The sequence below is a fragment of the Pavona decussata genome, unplaced genomic scaffold (assembly GCF_977016875.1).
Source record: "Pavona decussata unplaced genomic scaffold, jaPavDecu1.1 SCAFFOLD_234, whole genome shotgun sequence".
Lineage (NCBI taxonomy): Eukaryota > Metazoa > Cnidaria > Anthozoa > Scleractinia > Agariciidae > Pavona > Pavona decussata.
In genome coordinates, this window is record NW_028145639.1 from 1,735,695 (window position 1) to 1,757,180 (window position 21,486).

The 21,486-nt window shown below is 38.8% G+C and overlaps 1 protein-coding gene across 4 annotated transcripts in view; it reads right to left on the reverse strand.

Moving 5' to 3' along the window:
* Nucleotides 1–21,486, reverse strand: part of LOC146458079 (voltage-dependent T-type calcium channel subunit alpha-1H-like) — a 33,430-nt gene extending 11,944 nt beyond the window's left edge. The window contains exons 1-14 of one of the 4 annotated variants that reach the window (XM_085091345.1): nucleotides 21,310–21,486; nucleotides 16,481–17,327; nucleotides 11,251–11,493; nucleotides 10,468–10,562; nucleotides 9,002–9,173; nucleotides 7,421–7,724; nucleotides 6,879–6,971; nucleotides 5,376–6,434; nucleotides 4,423–4,574; nucleotides 3,836–4,139; nucleotides 3,209–3,367; nucleotides 2,553–2,672; nucleotides 1,107–1,253; nucleotides 541–647 (exon numbers count right to left, since the gene is read on the reverse strand). In XM_085091345.1, the coding sequence (XP_084947471.1) occupies nucleotides 541–647; nucleotides 1,107–1,253; nucleotides 2,553–2,672; nucleotides 3,209–3,367; nucleotides 3,836–4,139; nucleotides 4,423–4,574; nucleotides 5,376–6,434; nucleotides 6,879–6,971; nucleotides 7,421–7,724; nucleotides 9,002–9,173; nucleotides 10,468–10,562; nucleotides 11,251–11,493; nucleotides 16,481–16,725 (3,200 nt within the window). In that variant the 5' untranslated portion in view covers nucleotides 16,726–17,327; nucleotides 21,310–21,486. Of the gene's footprint in view, nucleotides 1–540; nucleotides 648–1,106; nucleotides 1,254–2,396; nucleotides 2,673–3,208; nucleotides 3,368–3,835; nucleotides 4,140–4,422; nucleotides 4,575–5,375; nucleotides 6,435–6,878; nucleotides 6,972–7,420; nucleotides 7,725–9,001; nucleotides 9,174–10,467; nucleotides 10,563–11,250; nucleotides 11,494–16,480; nucleotides 17,328–17,424; nucleotides 17,635–17,690; nucleotides 17,849–21,309 lie in introns of those variants that run through there. The other 3 variants (XM_085091341.1, XM_085091344.1, XM_085091342.1) reach the window with 3 other exon arrangements.

Sequence of the window (21,486 nt, forward strand, 5' to 3'; positions counted from 1 at the left end):
TTATACTCGCGTCTAGCTTATTCTCGTGAATCTTGAGGGGTTGAACAACCCAAGAAAATCCTTCAGGCCCCAGGACATTGACCTGCCTGAGGTGAGTTACATATATGCGCTGGCCCACCAAGGATATCGCTTATTGGCCATTTCGGATAGGAAAAGGTTATCGATTTTAACCATTTTGGAAAACAACAACAGGTAGCCTTTTTTGCACCCCAAATACGTAAATGTTCACAAAAGCATGCAGCTGTTATTGAACTAGCGTAAACGGCTGAATAATATCAACGAAGATTCACGATGAGGTGTGACTTTGGAGCACTTAAGGGTAGGGTATTTGATTGGCATTTTTGCTCCGGAGGGCGCGAATTTGATCAATGTAATCTTCAAAAGTTCAAATGAGTTGGTGGTTGCCCGGTGCGAATAGTGAAGTTCGAATTGATCGGTGCAATGTCCTTTCTAAGGTTGCAGCGTGATGGGACTCCGATTCCATTTGGCTTCAGATTAATTTATGTCAAGATTTGAGAATAAACTTCATAATCTGCTCACTTGTTTGAAGGTGAGAAGATATATAGAGACCAATCCCTTCTTTGGTGACAACAAGACGAGCCATCCCGGATACTAACTTCTTCTTCGTCATCTTCCCTTGCACTCGTCTATAAAAGAAAGTGACGAAATGTTGTAATAAGATTCAATGGAAAAGAACGAAATGAAAAATTCTGCAACCATACTGACCTCCACACATAACCTTAGCAACAGTCAGACGTAATCCTAACTGTCCCGACCCTCCCTTAGTTAGGCCGAAACTACAATCTGGACTATAACCTTCAGCTGGCCTAATCTACCATCTAGATGAAGAAGACAGATTTATCTATGATCTTCCGCGTCACCTATGCAACCAGGAAATCGTTCGTACACCTGCGATGTTTGTGTATGCAAAGCTTTCCAATTGACGATTTCGGTTAGAAACGTATTCACTTGGAAAAGTCTTATTTGCAAAGCTTTTCGGTCCACATTAGGATTTATCGCCATCCCAAAACCACTCGCTTTTCATCATGTCTACATTGGAACAACACAATCTTGGGGGTAGTAAAAAACAGCTTTATGAAACAGACCTCATTTTCGTCATCTGAAGTAATGCATCTGTCCGCCTGAGCAGGGTTCGCGATAACCATCGTTGTCGTGTCACCAAATGACAGCGCCTTACGCGGCACCCTAGGTGAAGTGCTGGCTGGTGTGGCTGGGGCTGAGGCGTGACATTCCTAGTTAAAAAAAATACGAATAGCTCATGAATTGGATCTATTTTAATCTTTTTCTATTTTAGATGGCTCAAAGTTAGCTATTTTCCTGTTTGCGTGCTTAGTTCGAGATAGCAAAGTCTCTCAACAAAAAGAGCACGAGACCAATCCACACTATTAAAAACTGGACCATCGTTTAATGCAATTCCAGGGATTTGATTGGCTTAACGGCCATGGTATATGAGCCATTTTGCCATGCCAGAGAAATAGCGACCATTAAAGTTTCTTGAATTTTCTTCTGGTCGTTCTTGCAAAGCGAAATCAGCAACATCTGGCAGTATTTCTCGATTGCTTTCAATAAAACAATTATTCCACTCACGCCTGTTGGATATGAGATGATTATAGCCAACTCGCCAGTCATCTCATGTCTAACACGCGCTCATGGAATAATTGTTAATTAACCTGTCCACTCTCCAACTCCCTTCCTTCCCAAACAGTTTTGTCTCCATCCACAGATTTCACTCGGCATGTCACACAAAATGGCAGCTCAAAGCATGAAACCAGCGATCGAACCGGGTCTCGAACACACGGCAGGAAAATTAGCGACTATGGATGCTCTAATTTTTCGAAAATATACCTACGTACTTTATTTATTAACACGCAAACCGGTGTTTTTACTTGGTATACTTACAGAAGCTAATTTCCACATTTTGTGTGTAATATTCTTCTGTAGCTGCTTGCCCGTTATACAAGTAGTTCACTTAGCACACTTAGCACGTACTGTAAACCTAATAATTATTTATTTTTCCAATCCATGCACAGCTGTGTATCACTAATAAACAACTTAAGGCGATATTAGACTATTTGTTTCTTCGAACCGACCCTTTATTTTATTCCTCTAAACCATGCGTGTTTTTTTTCTAAGTAAGATAATCTAAGGATCGGTTGAAATGTGGATAGTGCATTGTAAAACCCAAATGGAAACACCTGACTGTGCCAAATAATAGCTGTGTACACGGGCTTTGTATCTAAATATGTTGTTAAATTTGCAGTCTTAACTGACAACTTTCAAGATGGCAAAATGATTCTAAGATGTACGGAATGATGAGATATGTTGTCTGTTTGAGGAGTGAGAAAAAAATTGGAATGTCTTAACTATAGACTCACATCTCTAAACATTGAACATTTAGGCGACAGAGAAGGGTACGAGCAGCGCAAATGATGCACTGGCTCAGTGGTGTTCCCATCATAATCTCTTGTGTTCTCGTCATGGGAACCAGCAGGCCCCATAAAGGCTAGGGATGGTGTGTGACTCACGCATACTCGAGGAGGAACCATGGGGTAAGACCTCTCAGGATAGTGGCTGATGTTCTTGCAGGTGTCGTAATCCCCACCATTTTTCGATGTTTTTGATCTGATACTCCAAACGCTTCCTGTTTTCTCCTGTCAACAAATAAAGTAAAAATAAATCGCTTTTGCTCCCGTAGGTTTCACTTATAACTGCAGTGAACTTCATTGATTCTTAATATGTTATGAAAGAACAGAAAGGAGGGACAGAATCAGATGGTTTAGCTCATGAATGAAAGAACGAACGAGCTGATGCGAATGAATGAATGAATGAATGAATGAATGAATGAATGATTGATTGATTGATTGATTGATTGATTGATTGATTGAATGAATGAAAGAATGAATGAATGAATGAATGAATGAATGAATGAATGAATGAATAACTGAATGAATGAATGAATGAATGAATGAATGAATGAATGAATGAATGAATGAATGAATGAATGGACGGAGGAATGAACGGACGGACGGCTACACCACTGACAAAAACAAAAACGATCGGCAGACAAATTGTAACATTTTACCAGGCCGATAAATTGAAAAAAAGATGAAAGTGCCTTGCGTAGCGTTATTTTCATCTAATTAAACATTCAAATGCCCACTGTCTTAAGGAAGTTTATTTCTCTTACCGGTTGATTAGCAAATCCTTCAACTAAGATGGCGACCAACAAATTGAACAGAATGTAGTTGCCAATTGTCATAAGTAAGATGAAGTAGAGCGCCGCCCACTTGGATGTAGCTCTCATTCCATCGTACATCACTGTGTTCCAGTCCTCCTGGGTTAAAACCTGCAGAACAAAACATAACATTACGTTTCTTTCAATGCGCATATGCCACTCATCGACATTCAAATCCTAGTAGAATGAAGGATGTTTGTCACATCATAGTTAACGAGGGACTGGTTTGGAAACCTTGCCATGAAAACAATGGTGCTGCTATTTATGTTGGAAGGACCGTGACCCTGCACAATCCTTTGTTTTAACGTTCACACCATAGTTGAATATCTTCGATTGGTCAGTTGCTCCAGCACATTCCAAATTCTAGGTTATTTTTGTGCAGGGTCAAGGCCAAAAAAGGCAAACAAAAACATATATCAAAGAAGTTTGTCAGGTTTCATAACCATTGCCTTGAGTTAACTATGGTCACATGAATCTAGTTTAACGCCGGCCTAACTTCCACTAGTCTCCTGTAGCTGTCAAGCATGGACCCAAAGGAAACTATTTTAAGTGATCATAAGTGAGATTCGTTTACATTACCTGGAAAACAGTGACCAGCGCCCAAAACAAGTCATCAAAATTTCCTCGTGCCGTAACGTTTTCTCCGTTCTCGTCCTCAAAGATGTATTTTCCTCCAAACAAATTCATTCCCAGTATACTGGCCGTAAAAATGAAGAGTACCAACAGAGCCAGGAATGTCATGACGTTATCCATTGTATGGATCATCACCAGCAACTGTCGCTTCAGGGCTGGCAGAAAACGAACCAGCTTGAATATGCGCAGTAACCGGAAAGACCTCAGGACGGAAATACTGCTGTCACCACCGCCAAAAAGTTCGACGATGCTGCGAAAGTAAGGAGACTAGGTAAGAGCAATTATTTTGTTTTCAGTCTTCTTTGTTCCTTGATAATCAAGACCGACGCTCGATCAGTTCTCTATTCTTACATTACGAGCGCACAACCACGCAGTCTCTGACAAAGTGAACCTGTCAGAAAACATTTGCATTGAATCTTTTGGACTGCTATTGAAAAATTTTGTTACTTTTCTTTCGTCTAGCGTTATTAATAACATTTGCACTGAGCTCATCAGGATTTTAATCAACTTGTCAGGCAAGTTTATATACTAACCTCATGATAACAATAAACCCGTCAAACAAGTTGAAAGGATCTTTGATGTAGCCGTAGGGACCCAGTCCCAAAAGTTTGAGCAACATCTCAAGGCCAAATATGGCGGTGAAAATGTAATTTAAGATTTCCAGTGCTTTAGTCATAGTCGAAGGCTGGAAAAAGAGAAAAGAAAAACAAATGATTCTAATTCCAAGCAATTCAACAAAAGCTGAAGAAGATTCTATTAAGCAGGAGATTACCTCTACCCATGATAATTAAAAAAGGTATGATTAAAGTTGATAGAATGGTATTCAAGCCTTCAATAGCCTTAAGGTGGGTGTATACATGAATTTGGATGGAATTTTCAGAGGTTTAAGGAAGGGATAGAAGAAAGAAAATGATTTTAATTTTACTACTCACTAGAGAAAAACTATCTCCTCCCAAATATACCTAAAAATCACCCAAAAATTTACAAAACACCCCAAAACATTGATTTGTGTAATGAATGGAGGGTTTTTGTATTGCTTGAAACACGAACGAGATATTTCGGTTAAACTGATTTTAAGCGGCGTGAAAACGGCTTTCATGTAGACCCAGGCCTTAGGTGAACCTTTTTGAAGCTAACAATCACCACCTTAGGATCACAAGGTAACTGAGGGTCGTTACTTATGATCACAATAATATTATATGATCAGAATAATGTTAATATTCGCTAGCGATTTTAAGCTACAGTAAGTATGTAACAACCAGAGAAGAACAGAAGGGGACAAAAGACAGGAGTCTACTCTGGATAACCAATTCATAAGCTTATAAAGGATTACCACCTTCATTCTGCTTTAAACAAGAAGGTCTTCTTCCGTCTTGCGTTTTGTATACCCAAGGACGGAAAAACTGGAAAAGCTAGATTGAAGTAGCTTTCCTTCTCTGGTCGGAGTAATTCTTAAAAGATTCATTTATCACGATATTTGTCTTACCTGTCCATGGTATTCAATACCCATGCTTAGAGTATTCAGAAATATTGCTCCCATAATGATGTACATAAACCATTTACTCTCCACGCTCCGGCGACACGCAATGCGAAATTTCGCCAACGGCTTGTTCTTTCTTTCCGTGTGTCCATCCTCTTCATCATCAGTGAATTCACTTGCGCTCTCCTCATCCTCCTCATAAACACACTCGGACTCGTAATCCACCTTAGTGTCTTCTTCAAGGTGTTCTACCGCGCATGAGCAAGCGTTATGTATTGCTGAAGCTGCGGCAGCGCTGGCTGTGGCTGTTGCGGCTGCGCTAGATAGCGAAGCCGCTGACAAGAAAGTATGTGCTGCAATATCAGTCACTGCGGATTTGCCATTTATAGCAACCGCTGCAGTTGCGGTGGTGATCATTTCGCCCGCATGTGATGATGATGAAGGCTCTTTCCGTACTGAACAAGAAGATCCAGTGACGATAGAAATCGTTGGTATTGGTCCCGGGCCGTCACCATTCTCCTGTTTTCCTATACTCGGCACCTGTCCTGGCACGGTAAGCATATTACCACTTGGTTTACCCTGTTTCGAGTGCATCCGCTGAACATCCACAGAAGAAGCGTTTGGTGTGAGGTTCGTAGCTCCAACACGAACAGGAAATTGCGGATCAATGTTGTTGCATTGACATGTGGGATCTGTGCAATGTACATGGTGATGATAATGATGATGATGGTGGTGATGATGGTGATGATGATACACTAGTTTCTTTTTTCGTTTTCGTCGTTTTCTACGTTTAGAAGTTCTCGTTCGTTTGTCCGCACTATCGAAATATTTCCAATTAAATCGTCTATGTAGTCCTCTTTTAAGTCTCCTTATCAAATGTTCTATGTATTTAAGTATTTCAACCCAACAGCCATCTTTTCCATATCTGCTGCTTGCTATTGTACTTGTGCTTGTCCCTTCTCGGCGACGGCTTGCGCGTAAAAGTTCATTTTCACGTTGTTTCGTTTCTTGAAATTGCGTAGTTATTACGACTAGACACAGGTTAGTCATAAAATACGAAGCAATCTGCAAGATGCAAAAAAGACCATTAATCATGTAACCCTAAATCCAAACCTAATAAAACGGGGACCTGTGACCTAGTTTTGTAAATACGTAACAAAATTACTCAATGAAATAAATGTGATGGAATATTCGCTCGCGATCGGGTTCAAAGGACTTGTAACGCGAAAATACGGATTGTTCTGCTGCTTGTGATTACTTGAAATGACACCTTTTGCCACAGCTATGGTAAGAGAAAATCGTTTTGAATGTGTCTTTTAAAATAGCCAATTTTCGTTAATTTTTTTTCTATAAAGTTGTAATAACTTTGACCTTTGTGAAACACGAATTATCTGCTTGGAAGCGACAAGTCACACTTTTTGCCCTTGTTGCCACACAGTTTCATGTTTCCAAACGTCAGTTTTGTTAGTATAACTCCACGAAGACCAAAAACTGTTAAACAGTACTTACTACAATAAGAATGACGAAGTATATCCAGTTCCAGAATCCGTGAGCATCTTGTACGTAGTACATGATATCTGCCCATCCCTCTAAGGTGATAACCTACAGTCCAAACCAAAATATAAATTTCAAAATTGATGGGCTTTAGTGAAGACTATCAAAGCTTATAGACATCCATCCACCCCTGTCTCGTCATTTTCTTCCGTCCTTCCTCTCCCCTCCCTCTCTCCCTCCCTCCCTCCCTCCCTTCCTCCCACCCTCCCTTCCTCATTCCTTCTTTCTTTGCTACCTTCCTTCTTTCCTCCCTCCCTCCCTTAATTCCTTCCTTCCTTCCTTCCGTCCGTCCGTCCTTCCTCCCTTCCTTCCTTCCTTCCTTCCTTCCTTCCTTCCTTCCTTCCTTCCTTCCTTCCTTCCTTCCTTCCTTCCTTCCTTCGTTTTAATTAAGGTGATTCAGGTATTTGTTTGTTTATGTGTTGCTGCAACTAAAGGTTTTAATTTTCCATCTATTATTGGATTTGGCTGTGGAAAAAGAAATGTGTTAAGGGGCTCACCTGAAAAATGGCAACCCAAGCGATGAATATATTATCAAACCCAATGGCTCCCCATGACGGATTATCGCCATCTTTTTTACACTGACTGTAGTATCCATTCCAGTTAACACAAGCATTAGAATTGTTTGATCTCTGAGTTTCGTTGAGGCCTCCTTCATAGGTCAGTGTGCATTCTCTTCCATTTTCGTGCACACTTGGCGAAATAAACTCGCTTGTACACCTCTGCATTCCGAGAACATCCGACATCGCACATACAAAGTCAGGACTATCAAATGATGGTACATAGAAGTCTGAGAGGTTATAGCTGAAAAAAGGAAAGAACAGTTACTTTAATGTTAGCTGTTGCATACAGGAACAGTGCTTCTATATTAACAACATACTGAGTACTGTGTTTCTGGCTCGGGGCAATCGAAGAATAGTGGAAGTGGAGGTGGAAATGCCATGTTCTCAAAAAAAAAGTGCTTGTTTGGTTGTTTTAAAAACGCCAAATTCCCCTCAAAGGGTAACTATCACACTTATAGTTTCGAGACATGTACACTCGATTGTTTTTATTGTTCACCAATAAATTTTCTTCCGCACTAAAGTCACTGAAGGTGGAATTTCGAATTTGCAGATCATCCATTTGACTTTGAGTGAACAACGAACAACGAACAAAAATGAGCGACGCTCAGAATAAAAATACAACGAAAGTAATCTGTTTGTCAATGAAGCACTATGCGCTGATAGCGTCTTCTCTTCCATGAACACAATCACGTCACGTGGTCCATTAAGAGCAACCAGATTCGGAGAAAATTTAGTAGTTAACTAGGGAATACAGTGAGAATGGTGAACGCTGCGGATACGCTTCTCTTGTATTGACAAGTAATTTGGTAATTAATCTTAATTGTGACTTTCCCAACATACGGCTTAGGTTTACCAAGAGTTTATGATAAGTAGCCAAGACAATCACTCAGGCAGTCAGGAAGGTAAACAGGCAGTTTGCCAGCATGTTAGCTGGACAGTCGATAAGCTACCAGTCATTGAGTCAGTCAGTTAGTCAGTCAGTCAGTCAGTCAGTCAGTCAGTCAGTCAGTTAGTCAGTCAGTCAGGCAGTCAGTCAGTCAGTCAGTCAGTCAGTCAGTCAGTTAGTTGGTTAGTCAGTCAGTCAGTCAGTCAGTCATTCAGTCGTTCAGTCAGTCAGTCAGTCAGTTAGTTGGTTAGTCAGTCAGTCAGTCAGTTAGTTAGTCAGTCAGTCAGTCAGTCAGTAAGTCAGTCAGTCAGTTAGTTGGTTAGTCAGTCAGTCAGTCAGTCAGTCAGTCATTCAGTCGTTCAGTCAGTCAGTCAGTCAGTCAGTCAGTCAGTTGGTTGGTTAGTCAGTCATTTAGTCAGTTATTCAGTCGTTCAGTCAGTCAGTCATTCAGTTAGTCAGTCATTCAATCAGTCAGCCAGTCACTCACTCAGTCAGTCAGTCAGTCAGTCCGTCAGTCAGTGAGTGAGTCAGTCAGTCAGTCAAACAGTCAGTCAGTCAGTCAAGACCACTTCGCCATCTTGTCAATTACACAGTTGGGTTAATCCTTCAAGGAAACTACGGTATTTTCACACCTGTCTTTTGAGACGTTCTGCGGTAGGTCAAGGAAGCACCTTCCTCTAAGTACTCCTCGCCATAATTGCACAGCAACAATACCGAAAATGGCAAAGATGAAGAAACAAATAGCAAGCACATTCCACAGCATTGGCAGCGTATCTAGTAACAATGTGACCAGAATTCGGATACCTACAGAGGCAACAGGACGAGTTAGACGTACTGTATAACGTTACCTGAGCCTATTAATTAACTTGGTTACTCTGTGACTTGTCTCCGACTGATCATGAGCTTCGTAAAGGTCATTAAGTTTGATGACCGTTGGGGGAACTCAAGCAGTTTAAGGCCTGGGTTAAGGGCCTTTAAGAGGAAAAATTGTTTATTCGAGATAACTTTAACAAATCAATGGCACTGAACTGAAATTTGGAAGATAAAAAGATCTTATCATTCTGAAAATTTCTTAGCGTAATAAGTAGTACTATAGATCACGTGACATGTCACGTGATCGTTTTTGTGAAAAAAGCAAAGATTTGACAGGTAGGCGACGGTTTTAAGAGAAAACAGCAAACAAAAACGCGTTTCTAATAAAGATTAAATATCTCCATCGCTTCACGTTTGGAATGATCGTCCATTGTACTCCAGAAAAAATTTATCAGGACAAAGGTCATTTTTTAGTCCACAATTCAACCTTTGATTGTTAATTTCTCCAATTTAAAAACTTAAGGACAATCATTCCAAACGTAGAAAGTTAAATATTTAAAATCTTAAATTCGGAAACACTAATTCAGTTATCTATATAAAGAAAATTCGCCGCCATATCGCCTATTTACGAAATTTTCATTTTTTGGTCACGTGATGTGTCACGTGATCAAAATTATACGTTAAGGCAAAAGAAAACATCAAGTTTAATATTCAGGGAAAATTTCATCCTGTTCTGTGCAGAGAATTTGAAGATATAGGGGATCATTCATAATTTCTGAACACCCTTCAAACCCAGGCCTTAAACTGCTTGAGAATTGGATTAGTTCTTTTTCCTTGCTCTTGATACAATCAACACTACACATCTCTTGCCTAATATGTGTTCTTACATTTGGTCTTGGAATTCAACGAAAATCATATCCTGTGCACATAGGTGAACACCTCACACTAGCCTAAGTGGGAAATCTGCCGTGACAATTACTTCATGAGAAAGGACATTTTTAAGCGGACCTCACTTGAATGGGTGCACATTTATGGAAACTTCATCAGTCAAATTTGATTTCCAGTCACAATTACGCAAACTAGACACCTCTGCTGTCTTGAGGAAGAGAGTGAGTCTTGCCTGAATATTAAACTTTGATAGCGCCTATGTACACATGCATGCGGAAAAAACCAAGGAATGGACAAAATAATGACTCTTATATGAGCATAAATGCGTGGATAGCACCTCTGTACATGTGGATTACATTAAGAAATGGAGACGAAAATATTGAGTCCGTTCACTTACTTGGAACCCTGTTAATAGCGCGCAGAGGTCTGAGAACTCGGATGGCCCGCACAGCACTCAGATACTCGCCTTGGTTATAGAGCAACTCAAAAGTCCTGAAAAACAGTTAGCAATTGCATATGAATACTACAGTTTCATGAAAGGAAAGAATAAGGATTCCTGACCTTGGGATTGTGGGGCCTAAAATCTGAGTGTGTTTGGGCGAAAGCTCTTGACTTCAGGAAATTTAGTTAATAGTTATACAGAGAACTTTAAAATTTATATAGATCTTTCTCGTCTTAGTGTATATTTGAATTCAACCAGCACTGTAGAGTCATTTTCCTTCTTCCGAGATTTTGGGATCGTGTTAGCGTTGTTTAACTACGTATGCAGTCCCCTTTGTCAAATCTTTTCAGATATAACATACATGAATTATCTAGCTTAACGTCTTTGCGTACCAAGTCGCTAAATAAATCGTTTCCTTTGAAAACTGGAGTGATACGTTTAAGCGTTGGGAGCAAGACGATTTCAGCGTGGTGGCCGAAAAGGTTCAAATCTTGTTCTCATGAAAACTGTCTCTCTGCTGTGCTTACTACGCTTATCAAGGAATTACATTTTAATTAGTGTTAAATCTTCGTGAAGTTACAATACCAAGCTGCATCTTTTGGGAGTCATTCCTGACTCTGTTGCTTTTAAAAAATAGCAACAAGACAGCAAGATGGCTGGTTGATTATACAGGATGTTGAAAACTACAAATAAGTGATTGATTTACCCACAATAATAGTTCAAGGAAACATTTCTCACCCTGCGAAGACAATGAAGCAATCAAGGCGATTCCATGAATCGGCGAAATAGGCCATCTTCCCAAAAAGACCCATAGCCATCCACTTGCACAACATTTCAGCTAAAAAAAACGCGTAAATCACTTTCTCCATGACGTCCAGAATTTGACATCTTTGTGTGTGGCATTCTGGATCGAATGGATCGTACAACCCTAGCGTGACGCAGTTCACAAGAATTACAAAAATACTTAAACGTTCAAAATAAGTGAAAAATGTTAAGGAAAATAATGTAAAACATTGAATAGACCGGTTTTAAATCAAGTGTCTTAAAACTAACACCAAACCGGTTAGGTTAGCCAATCACAACAGGCGCAAACAGCGCAATGATCCAATTAGAATTCATAGAAAATACATATGCACGTGACCGGCTTTAAACGCGGGAAAACTGCGTGCGAGGAAGCCACGACATCGATTATGGTTTTGCCTCTTAATAATTAGTTGAGCAAGTGGCGCGAATTTTGCCGATCGATCACAGAGCACAGCAAAGCAAAACTAAAGCAAACGCGAATTTCTTCGACAATCAACTGAAAACCACTACATGAGTTTCTTGCAATATCATGAAGAGGACTGTGCAGCGCAAACAAATTAAGGCCTTGGAGCTTCATAACCAATAGTCGTATAAGGTGTCTAAGTAACGTTTTGGAATAATCGAGAAAAAACCAAGACGGCGGCTGTGCAGAAGTGATTACGTAATTTTCACGTCCTTTGATGCCCATAAGCGGTCCACAAAATAGTATGACGTCAAAGGACGTGCGAGTAGCGTCATTACCTCCGCAATCTTAAATTTTTTATCTTAGAAAAAAGATAACTTTCGAAAATTATACCTGTTAGCTGGCAAAATCTTATCAATCATCAAGTCAATAAATGAGCAATGAAATTTCATACCAAATTGAGGGGGAGAAGCAAAGTGGGTTATTTCAAAAGGAATTAGCGAATTCACCTATTTTGGTCTGAAACAAAATGGAAATAAACAATTTGCTGTTTTGGAGATTGTCCACCTTGCTTGTGGGCCCCTTAGTTGCTGTAAACTTTATAAGAAATCACAAATTCTGATGGCTTTTTAATTGATACTTAAAATAGTAGGGAACTTCAGCAACGACGACGACGACGACGCAAAACAACAAGCTTAATCTCTCAACAAGTGCCTCTGTTTAAATTTGGTACATTTCTTGGCCGTACTCTGCAAGTAACAACGTGAAATGACCAAATTCAAGGTTTTGTGGAGAACGTGATCACAGGACGGTGAATATTTCATTCTCCGTCTCATCTGTTCTGTCACTGGATAGTTCGGCCACATTGAATAAGTTGAACGATTTGAAACATGCAATCGCGAAGTAGTTCAAGCAATGCGAACTTATATTTTTAAGTAACGTTTTTCGTTGGCGTTGCCTCCTTATTGATTCTCGGCGCGATTCTGTTTGACGCGAGCGTGGGCACTGTCTTGCACACACCCCGCCAGCAGACTCTTTTAATCGTGCTTATGTCGCTGGCCCTTGTGGGTGTAATGAATTTCAGTAGAGAACTACCTAAAAAATGTAAATGTTAAACCCCGAATCTTATTTCTTTAGCCTACGTGTACCTACCTATATTTAAACCTGCCAAAAAACAGACAGATGCCTGAAGCAAACACGTCAACAGAGTTCCAATTACATTTGAAAATTTCTCTGTGTTCTTGATTAAAATGACGTCTTGAATATTTCAATAGAAGGGTTGCTTTACTAAAAAGAGTTCTCACGATTATAGTCCTCTTAGAGACATCTAACGGATACTGAAAGTTTCCATATTTTGTGCTTTTAGGCAATCAATAATCAATAAATCTTTATTTAAACACGGTAAAATCCATCAGGAGTGGTGAGGCACTAGCTGTCAATCATTAATCTAGCTAAATGATAAACCGTTATTTAAACATTATTTCATAAACTCATGACTTATTTAGGTCAGTACGGAATTACCGAGCAAAAAAAAGGGCAAAGCTAAAAAAGAATGAAATCAAAAGAAAGATTAGGAAAGGCATAAAAAGTTTTGGCGAGGCTAAAGTAGAAAAAATAACCTGTTTTAATCGAAAATTTCTTGTCAATTTGACTCATACTGTGCGGACTATTTACTTAATTATTGCTCTTGGAATTAAAGTAAATTTCCAGGTTTGTAAATAAAAATTAAAGACAGCTTCCACCAACTGCAAGATGACATTTTTTAATAAAGGAAAGAAAAGAAAAAAAAACTGTTAGGTATAATTTCGCAATAACCTTCTCTGCATATGCAAATGTTAAATGAACATTTTCCTAAGTAAACATTATTCTTTTTCTCATAAATGAAACAAATTGTAATAATATAAACATCAAGTAACACTGAAGGCAAATGTATTTTACCATCATATTTCACTGAACCTTTGACATCCGGAGATAATAATAAACGAATTTCCCCACAAAATTCAAACATCTCATTTTTCAGGCTTTGAACTGTCAGTTGTAGAGTTGTCTTCACTGTCTGAGGTATACAAATGTCACAAAGCAGTCAGATTGTAAACGACTAAAAATAATACATAAGTTATTCATAGACAGGTGATTTACGCGAGCGACAAGAAAGCTCGATAACTACAATTTCTTGTAAAATTTAACTGCCGTTCGACTAATTCAAGGAGAAAATCCATAAAACTCAAGAACAAAAGCTTGTCTGACTAAAATAAATTTTGCAGAATTTGGTTGTAACACTTACAATTCCAACCTGGGTTATTTTATTTAAACATCTCTAAGTTTTCTTGGCATTCTGTTTTTTCTAAGTTCGTTTCGGAGTTACTATCTGTGTACAGTAGTGGACAAAAAAACCGCTTGATAAAAAGCTTTAAACCCATTCCGTTAGCATGATATGACATGAAAAAACACAAAACAGCGCTATTGAAAACATTACTTTCAAACATTCGAACGGTTATTTCTCTAGTGAGAAAAACACATCTTGATGCAAAGACCTTCGTGTCCCTGGAGAGGGTTACAGAAAAGGGGGATATGTGACGCGCATGGGAAGTGAGATTACCCTATTCCCTCCTCTTTCTAACGCTTTCCTCACAGGCTAGGACGTTCAAAGATCGACAAAGTACATTTTTTTGGCAGGTGGTTTTGCATATGCTAAGATGACAGTCCTCCTTCAGGCTCTAACGCCCCTTCAAATGCGTCTTCCGAAGGCTTAATACGTCTTGTGTCCGTATTAATAAAACAGTGGACGTCAACCTCGAAAAGGCCAAGAAAATTGCGTAACCGACTTGCGTATATCGTACCGGTTGGGGGCGGTTTAGAGCAAACAACGCGTGTTTAGAAAACTAAGGAACTCAAAGAAAAAGGTCTGTGCTTATTTTCTATCATCAAGAACCGAAATAAATAATCAAATACGGACTGAGAGTGAGCTGAGAGAGATAACTGGACATGTCTCAGCGCGGTGAAAGATTGTCAACTGGAACTGATCTGTGGAGAAAGCCTGATGCTAGAATATCCCCGAATACGTCTCAATAGGACTAAACCACCCTCCAAATCATGTTTCCCTTTTACATCCTTATTTACAACCTGACTTAAATGCTTCTTTAGACTTTCTCCGGCTAAGACCTTGTTAATGGCACAATCCGCGTGACACCCGCTTGAATCGGGGCCGGTTGCTCTTGGCCTCTGTTTTAGAACTCGCCTTTTTCCAAATTTATCGTTTCGAGTGCAACCTGCTTGGTTTTTTTTGGTACAATCTTGCAGTTTTCAGTGTAATTTTTTTACTGCCACATTTTTAACTGTAGTCAAAAGTAAAACTCGTCGTTATTGTCTTAATGCTTACGGCAATGTTGCTACAGATATATTTCCGACGAAATTCTTAGTTTCTTATGCTGAACATTTTAGGTAGTTTCTAGAATATACGCTCCCGTAATTCAGCTGGATACGGCTATCTATTGATTACACAATTTGTCTCTTATTTACACAATCTTTTTTTGCACTTCGTCCGCACTTACAGTAAGACTGTTTCGAATTCGTTCGCGGACACAATTGGTTAACTCGCCAGATGGTTCGATTATTTTAATTATTTTTAGTGTTCCCTTCGATTTGAATATTGACTTTAATAAGCTACCTGACGGAAAGGAATTAAAAAGATCGAACTAAAAAAAAATAATAACATTTCTGACAAATCGACTTGGGCCAACACGCCTCGCCATTAAAACACAGCATATCCTTTCCTCCAATATCACTTACATTTCGGAAGCTACCTTTTTACGTTTTCATCTCGTGATTAAGTGCTGACAGATAACAAAAAAAGATGGAAATAGAACCGGAAAATAGTACAATATGACAGCATTAACAGGTTGGCCAGGAATAATGGCTTTTGCGAGGAAAAAAGTTACATTTGATTTATAACGCACTTGATTTAACAAGCGATACGAAAGCGTATTCTTTTCTAGCCAAATAGCCGGCAAAACGAGGCGAAGTAATTTCCAGGTTTTTCTTTTGTTTCGTATGAGTGCAGGTGAGACAATTTTCGCTAATTTACAATGTTTGCTCATTGTCGGTAGACGCTTTTGTTCGGTTTCGTCAATATTGCAGATGAACGAACTAAGCATGGAGTAATAGCTTGTTGCCGAGGTACTTGAGTGTAAAAAGACCTTTTCAGCTTTTATGTAGATCTTCAGTGCAAGACTTGCTTAATAAACGCTGATAACACGCAAAGGCCTGATTCAGCGAGTCGAAGATTTGGGTTAAATTCGCATTTCAAAATTACACAAGCTTCCAGCGGAAACAAAAATTAACGAGAGATATTAAGCACCTTAGATGCCAGATTAGTAAACTTTGCGTTTGAAGCTGTTTACTTGAGGAAAGGAGAAAATAAATTAACGGATAAAGTAATAATCTAAAAGGTTATCAAAGCAGAATAACTCTACTACCACTGTTTTTCACACCATCGTACCTAAAAATAAAATGGTAGAATTTAAAATTAATGTTAAATTTAAATTCATACATGGAAAGGTTCGAAAGTCGAAAGAACAAACAAATGGCAACGAAAATAACAAACTAGAGAGCGCGATGACTGGGGTTAATTTTACACCAAATAAATATATGTGTATATATACAATCGGAAACCCTCTAATGCAGCTCTATAAAATTTTAAAATACTTCAACATCACCAAAGTAAACATAAAATAATAATAACTTTCAAGCTAAAAAGGATATGGCCATGTCACTAGGCGAATGAACCATCTTCGAGGACGTCGATCGCGGTGAAAGACGAAAAATGCTACGGGCTGAAAATCTTGAAACATATCGTAACTTCCATCCACATTTTCAATCTCGTTATTATACTGAGGCTCCGCGTTTCTGTCGAGTTTACACCCCTCAACCAGACTGGGGCTACTTTGAATTTTCTCAAAAGCATCTTCGCGAGATAGATCGGCGTTTGATTTTTCGTAGCCCAACATAACTCCTCCTCAAATAGATTTCCTGTATCGAAGATGTAATTCTTTTATCCAGATACTAAGCACGCACATTCATGAAGTTTGGCGCGGTAGTGACTCTCGTTGAAAGAAGATTTCCTGAATATTGAATATCGTTTGATTTCTCACTTCGGTCGCTTTTAATAACACTCGTGCTGTGTTCAATTCCAGCCATATCGAAGAAGTCCGCCTTTTATGTGATATTCAACACAAGCGAGGTTCCTAGCGTAAATACCCGGGTGATATATATGACATACCGACTTTGATGGCAGATAACAGAATAACATACACCGAAGGTCGTCCGTCGATAATTTTAGTGCTGTTTTAATGAATTCCGTGTTGTTCTGCTCTCAGCCAGTGGTGATCTGTTGTATTGGGTAGTCTAGGATACAACGTTCACGGCGTAAAATGTAAACTAAAGGTCGCAGCGACTACAGCTAGTTCATACGACTTGTCTCCATTCTGCACTTGTCAACAAAGACACCAAAACTCGGCTCGTCGGCGACTCAAGAGCCAAAGTCCAGACAAAACAGACAATATAATGAAAGCCGTTGGTTAAAATAAGTTATGAGGTCTTCGATTGGTTCCTGAAATTAAAGCAGAGGAGAAAGTCAGAATTAGCATGCAAGATGGCAAACCTTGTTCATTAACTCAGAGGAGCCCTAGGAATATTCTTGAATTTACCTCAATTACGGCTTAAGAATGGTTAAATGCCTTCGACGAGTTATGGCCGATCTTCGCTGCAAAGTGTTATAACCGAAAGAAAATATTTTGGTGACCGTATTTTCTTGTGACAGTAATCTTTCTTAATTGCCCCACAGCGTTTGTGAAGCATGGGATCTTGATTTTTCAGATGTGAATTTATTTACAGGGAAACCGGCGAAGAAGATCTAAAATGCAAATTACAGGCGCTTTAATAGATCCTTGCATGATTATTTTATTTTACTTACCTAGCACGTGTATACCAAAACGAACAAGATCTTACTATAGTTTTGAAAAATGCCTTTTTGTCAGTGAAACGAGCACGAATCAAGAATAAAATTTTAAAACAAATATACTGTCTTCAGATGTGTAGATGCTTAGGGGATCGTCACGAAAAGTGGAAAAAAGAAGAGAATTATCTCCACGACTAATAAAACACACACAAATTCGTTCACAATATAATCCGATTGCTTTGTGCTTCTTTAGCACCTGTTGGCCACGTGATCAAAATACATCGTTATGATTGGTGGAGTGAGATTTTCTTCCTTAATGATGTTGACATCTGTTTTATTTTGCCGTGCAATGAGCGTTCAAGATGGATCAGAAAATGACGAATAAAATCCACCTCGTCTAACCGCACGCTGATCTAGAGTTAAAACTTGTGATTGCTTTCCGCTGAGTTTAGTCAAAAGAGATTCATTTCGCTGCCATCCTCAAAATAAATAAACATTTCCGCACAATTAAAAAAACTTCGAAAAATCAACATAATTTCGGTGATACTTAGCGGATAATATGGGCCGTGAATTGTCATAAATCGCCTCTGCTGAAGCATGAAGTAAAAGGATGTTTACGGTTCATATAATCAGATATCATTGTCTAATTACCTCAGTTTCATGAGATGAAAAAGCAATTCAACGAAAGAGGCAAATTCACTCACGAGGGCCCATACGGCTTTATCAATAAAATCATTTTAAAGTACCCAGGTGGTTGGATGCATAACTAGTCTTTCTCAGCATTCGCTGTTAGAATAACATGTTTACAATAAATCTCTGCCCCATAACACCTAGACCAAAACCCTTTGTCCTATAACAGGCGGCTGCAACGTTTAAACTGCAACCAGAATTGCACATGCGATCATTCACTAAAGATACTGAGCTGACATGCTGTTGTTCTATTGTCGGTGCCTTGTTAGCTAGGCGTTATCGACATGGCAAGGTATGAAATCTTTAAATGTAAACAATACTTGGTTGCGGTACTGTTTACTGAGTGTGTAAGCTAGGTTGTTCTCGTTGGCGTTCTTGCTTTAAAACGTAGAGAGTATGTGCGGAAGTGTAGTGAGAGGACAAGTGCCACACCGGAAGAATCCGTGTGGCTACACAGACGGAGCGGATTTAAGGGAGGGGAAAGTAAGGATGATCTGATGAAGTCAATGTATTTTAACAATCGGCATATCTTTAGTTTCAGGCAACACTCATTGATCACTCTGATCTATGAGCTGCTATTCAAAACGCTTTGGGGGTTTCATCTCCTCTGTTCCGGCTCCTCCTCTCCCATACCTAATCCGCACTTGTAATGCTTCTTACTAATGTTGGTAAAACATTAATGCATTTATTTAAGCGTATAATCCGGCCATGGTTCTTTCTCACGCCTTACCACGCGGCTTTTTCTGTGTCAAAAAAGTAAAATGTAAAGTAAAAAACTCACTGTGTGTTTAGCATGTTCACGATTTGTTTAAACGTGAATCATCTCAATACAAATTGAGATAATTGGACCTCCCTTTACCATCTTTAAGTATAGTAGCATAGTTTTTACGCGGGAAACATTCGATTAAATATCTCGGATCAAAATTCCGGAGTATTAAGTACTGTCGACCGAAGATAGATCTTGTCCTTCGCTTATGGCCTTTAAAGCAGGCATACACAAGAACGACCTCAGGCTAGCAGGTTCCTTAAATGTGAATGTAGTGACTGTTGACTTTGAAATTTGTCTTCGGCTTTTTTAACCGTGTCTCTTATTTATGTCTATGAATTAATCGTGTATATAATTTTTAAATTTTTATAAATTGATCATGCCGGTATAAAATAACGGCATTTTGGTTAGGTGTTCCCAATTAAAAGAGGGATTTCTCCCTCTGAGCTAGAGTTTCAATTTGACACAGGAAATAAATTTTATTATTATTATTATTATTATTATTATTATTATTATTATTATTATTATTATTATTGTTATTGTTATGGTTTATTGCTCGCTTTTCGGCCAAACCATGGTCCTCAGGTACTGAAGGAACCTTCCTCAGAATATGTGCCGTTCCCAGAAGAGTAATCATTTGAATCTCAGTGATGTTGATTAGCCTTTGAGATTGATGTTCATTGAATTGATCGTCATCGTCATCATCATTATTATTGTGATTGCTATTCTTATTTTGAATTAATCTTCTGTCGTGGCGGATTTAATGAACGTTTAACGCTTTTTGATGAAGGTTACCGAGATAGATAAATTCGTATGATTTTTATCTCGTATATATGCTTATCATTATTTGTTACAATGTCAAACATTTCAAATATGGATCAAAAGTCATCTCATCTAACCAGGCATGCATTTAACAGATGTGACGCTGATTTGGTACGCAGGCTCATATTTAAAGCGAAGGCAAAATTTCCTGGCAATTTTGATTCAGTTCATACCAAGGGGAAACATGAAAACACAGTTTTTAACACATCTTTCACCACAATGACTCAGTTCAAAGTATCTATGTTGGTAGTAACGAACGCTGTACTACAGATTTTTGATAAATGAATGCCTTTTTACATTGTAAGTCGATTAAATGGCCCTTAAGTATAACGCGTGACTTGATTTTAATTTTGTGCACGTAATAAAACTCGTAACAGAGGAACCTTACGCAAACACGACGTCGATGGCAACGAGAACATTAAGAAAACAAAAGGTTTAACAAGCAAAATAATGAGTCGGCACGTGTATCATAAAATCTCTGCAAAACAAGAACGTGAATCGAACTGACCAAGTTCAAAGTTTTAAGGAGAATACATGCATGGTATTTTCAAAGTGACGTTTTCGTTGGCGCTGTGATTAGGTATAAGGTCCATATTCCAAGTAGAAATATCGCTCAAAACGGATTTTAGGTTGTACTGAAGCAGTCGTGAATGAATTTCCTCCACCCTTTACTATGATTTAAATCCACATTTGACTCAACAAACCCTGTTAATTTTGGATCAAAAACTAACATATAGCAGAGATCCAAACACCTTGGAAACCAATATGTTTATCAACATCTAATCCTCTGTTAGAAGGACCAATTTCTCGCACCACCAAGCCTGAAATTAACTTTCAATACAATAAGTTGACTCTCTTTAACTTCTTGGTTTTAAGCTTGTAAAATGGTGTTTTAAATTCCAATCGGCTAGGTCTTAGGTTAAACGCTCACTCTACTTATATTGCGGCAAAACCATTACCCAAACGAAAATCTTTTTGTTGTAACGTTATATAAGGTTCTTTCAAACGTGTAATAAAGAGAAACGTAGTTTAAGACTCTCATTTACGACATTCTTTCAAACTGTCTAACAGCAAAACCCGATAGACAGGCGTCACCACTCTATAAATATCTCTTTCTATATTAATTTACTTAGTCAGACGTAACTGAATTTGCTTCTCTTAGAAAAATATAATTATCATACCATCCGCCAAACTTATACGACTTCCACCTAGGTTGAAAAGGATCTTCTTGTGAGTAAAATAAAATGTGTATCCTCAGCAAACGATTATCTCCTTCCTGAAGATCCATTTTGAAACGTGGTAGCCAGATAAATCGCCATGTTATTGTCAATAGCCAAACAAAGATATCAAGCATACCTTCGCCTTGCGTCGCCGTGTCCAACAAAAGTCGCACTTATGATATACTTCTGTCTGATGAACAACTGTGAACTATACGGTAACGTTACAAGACAAGTTTCTCCTGTGAACTGCGCCCATAAAGATATTTTAACAATTGCTAGCGAACGTCTATGTTGCCTGGATTGAACGCGACAA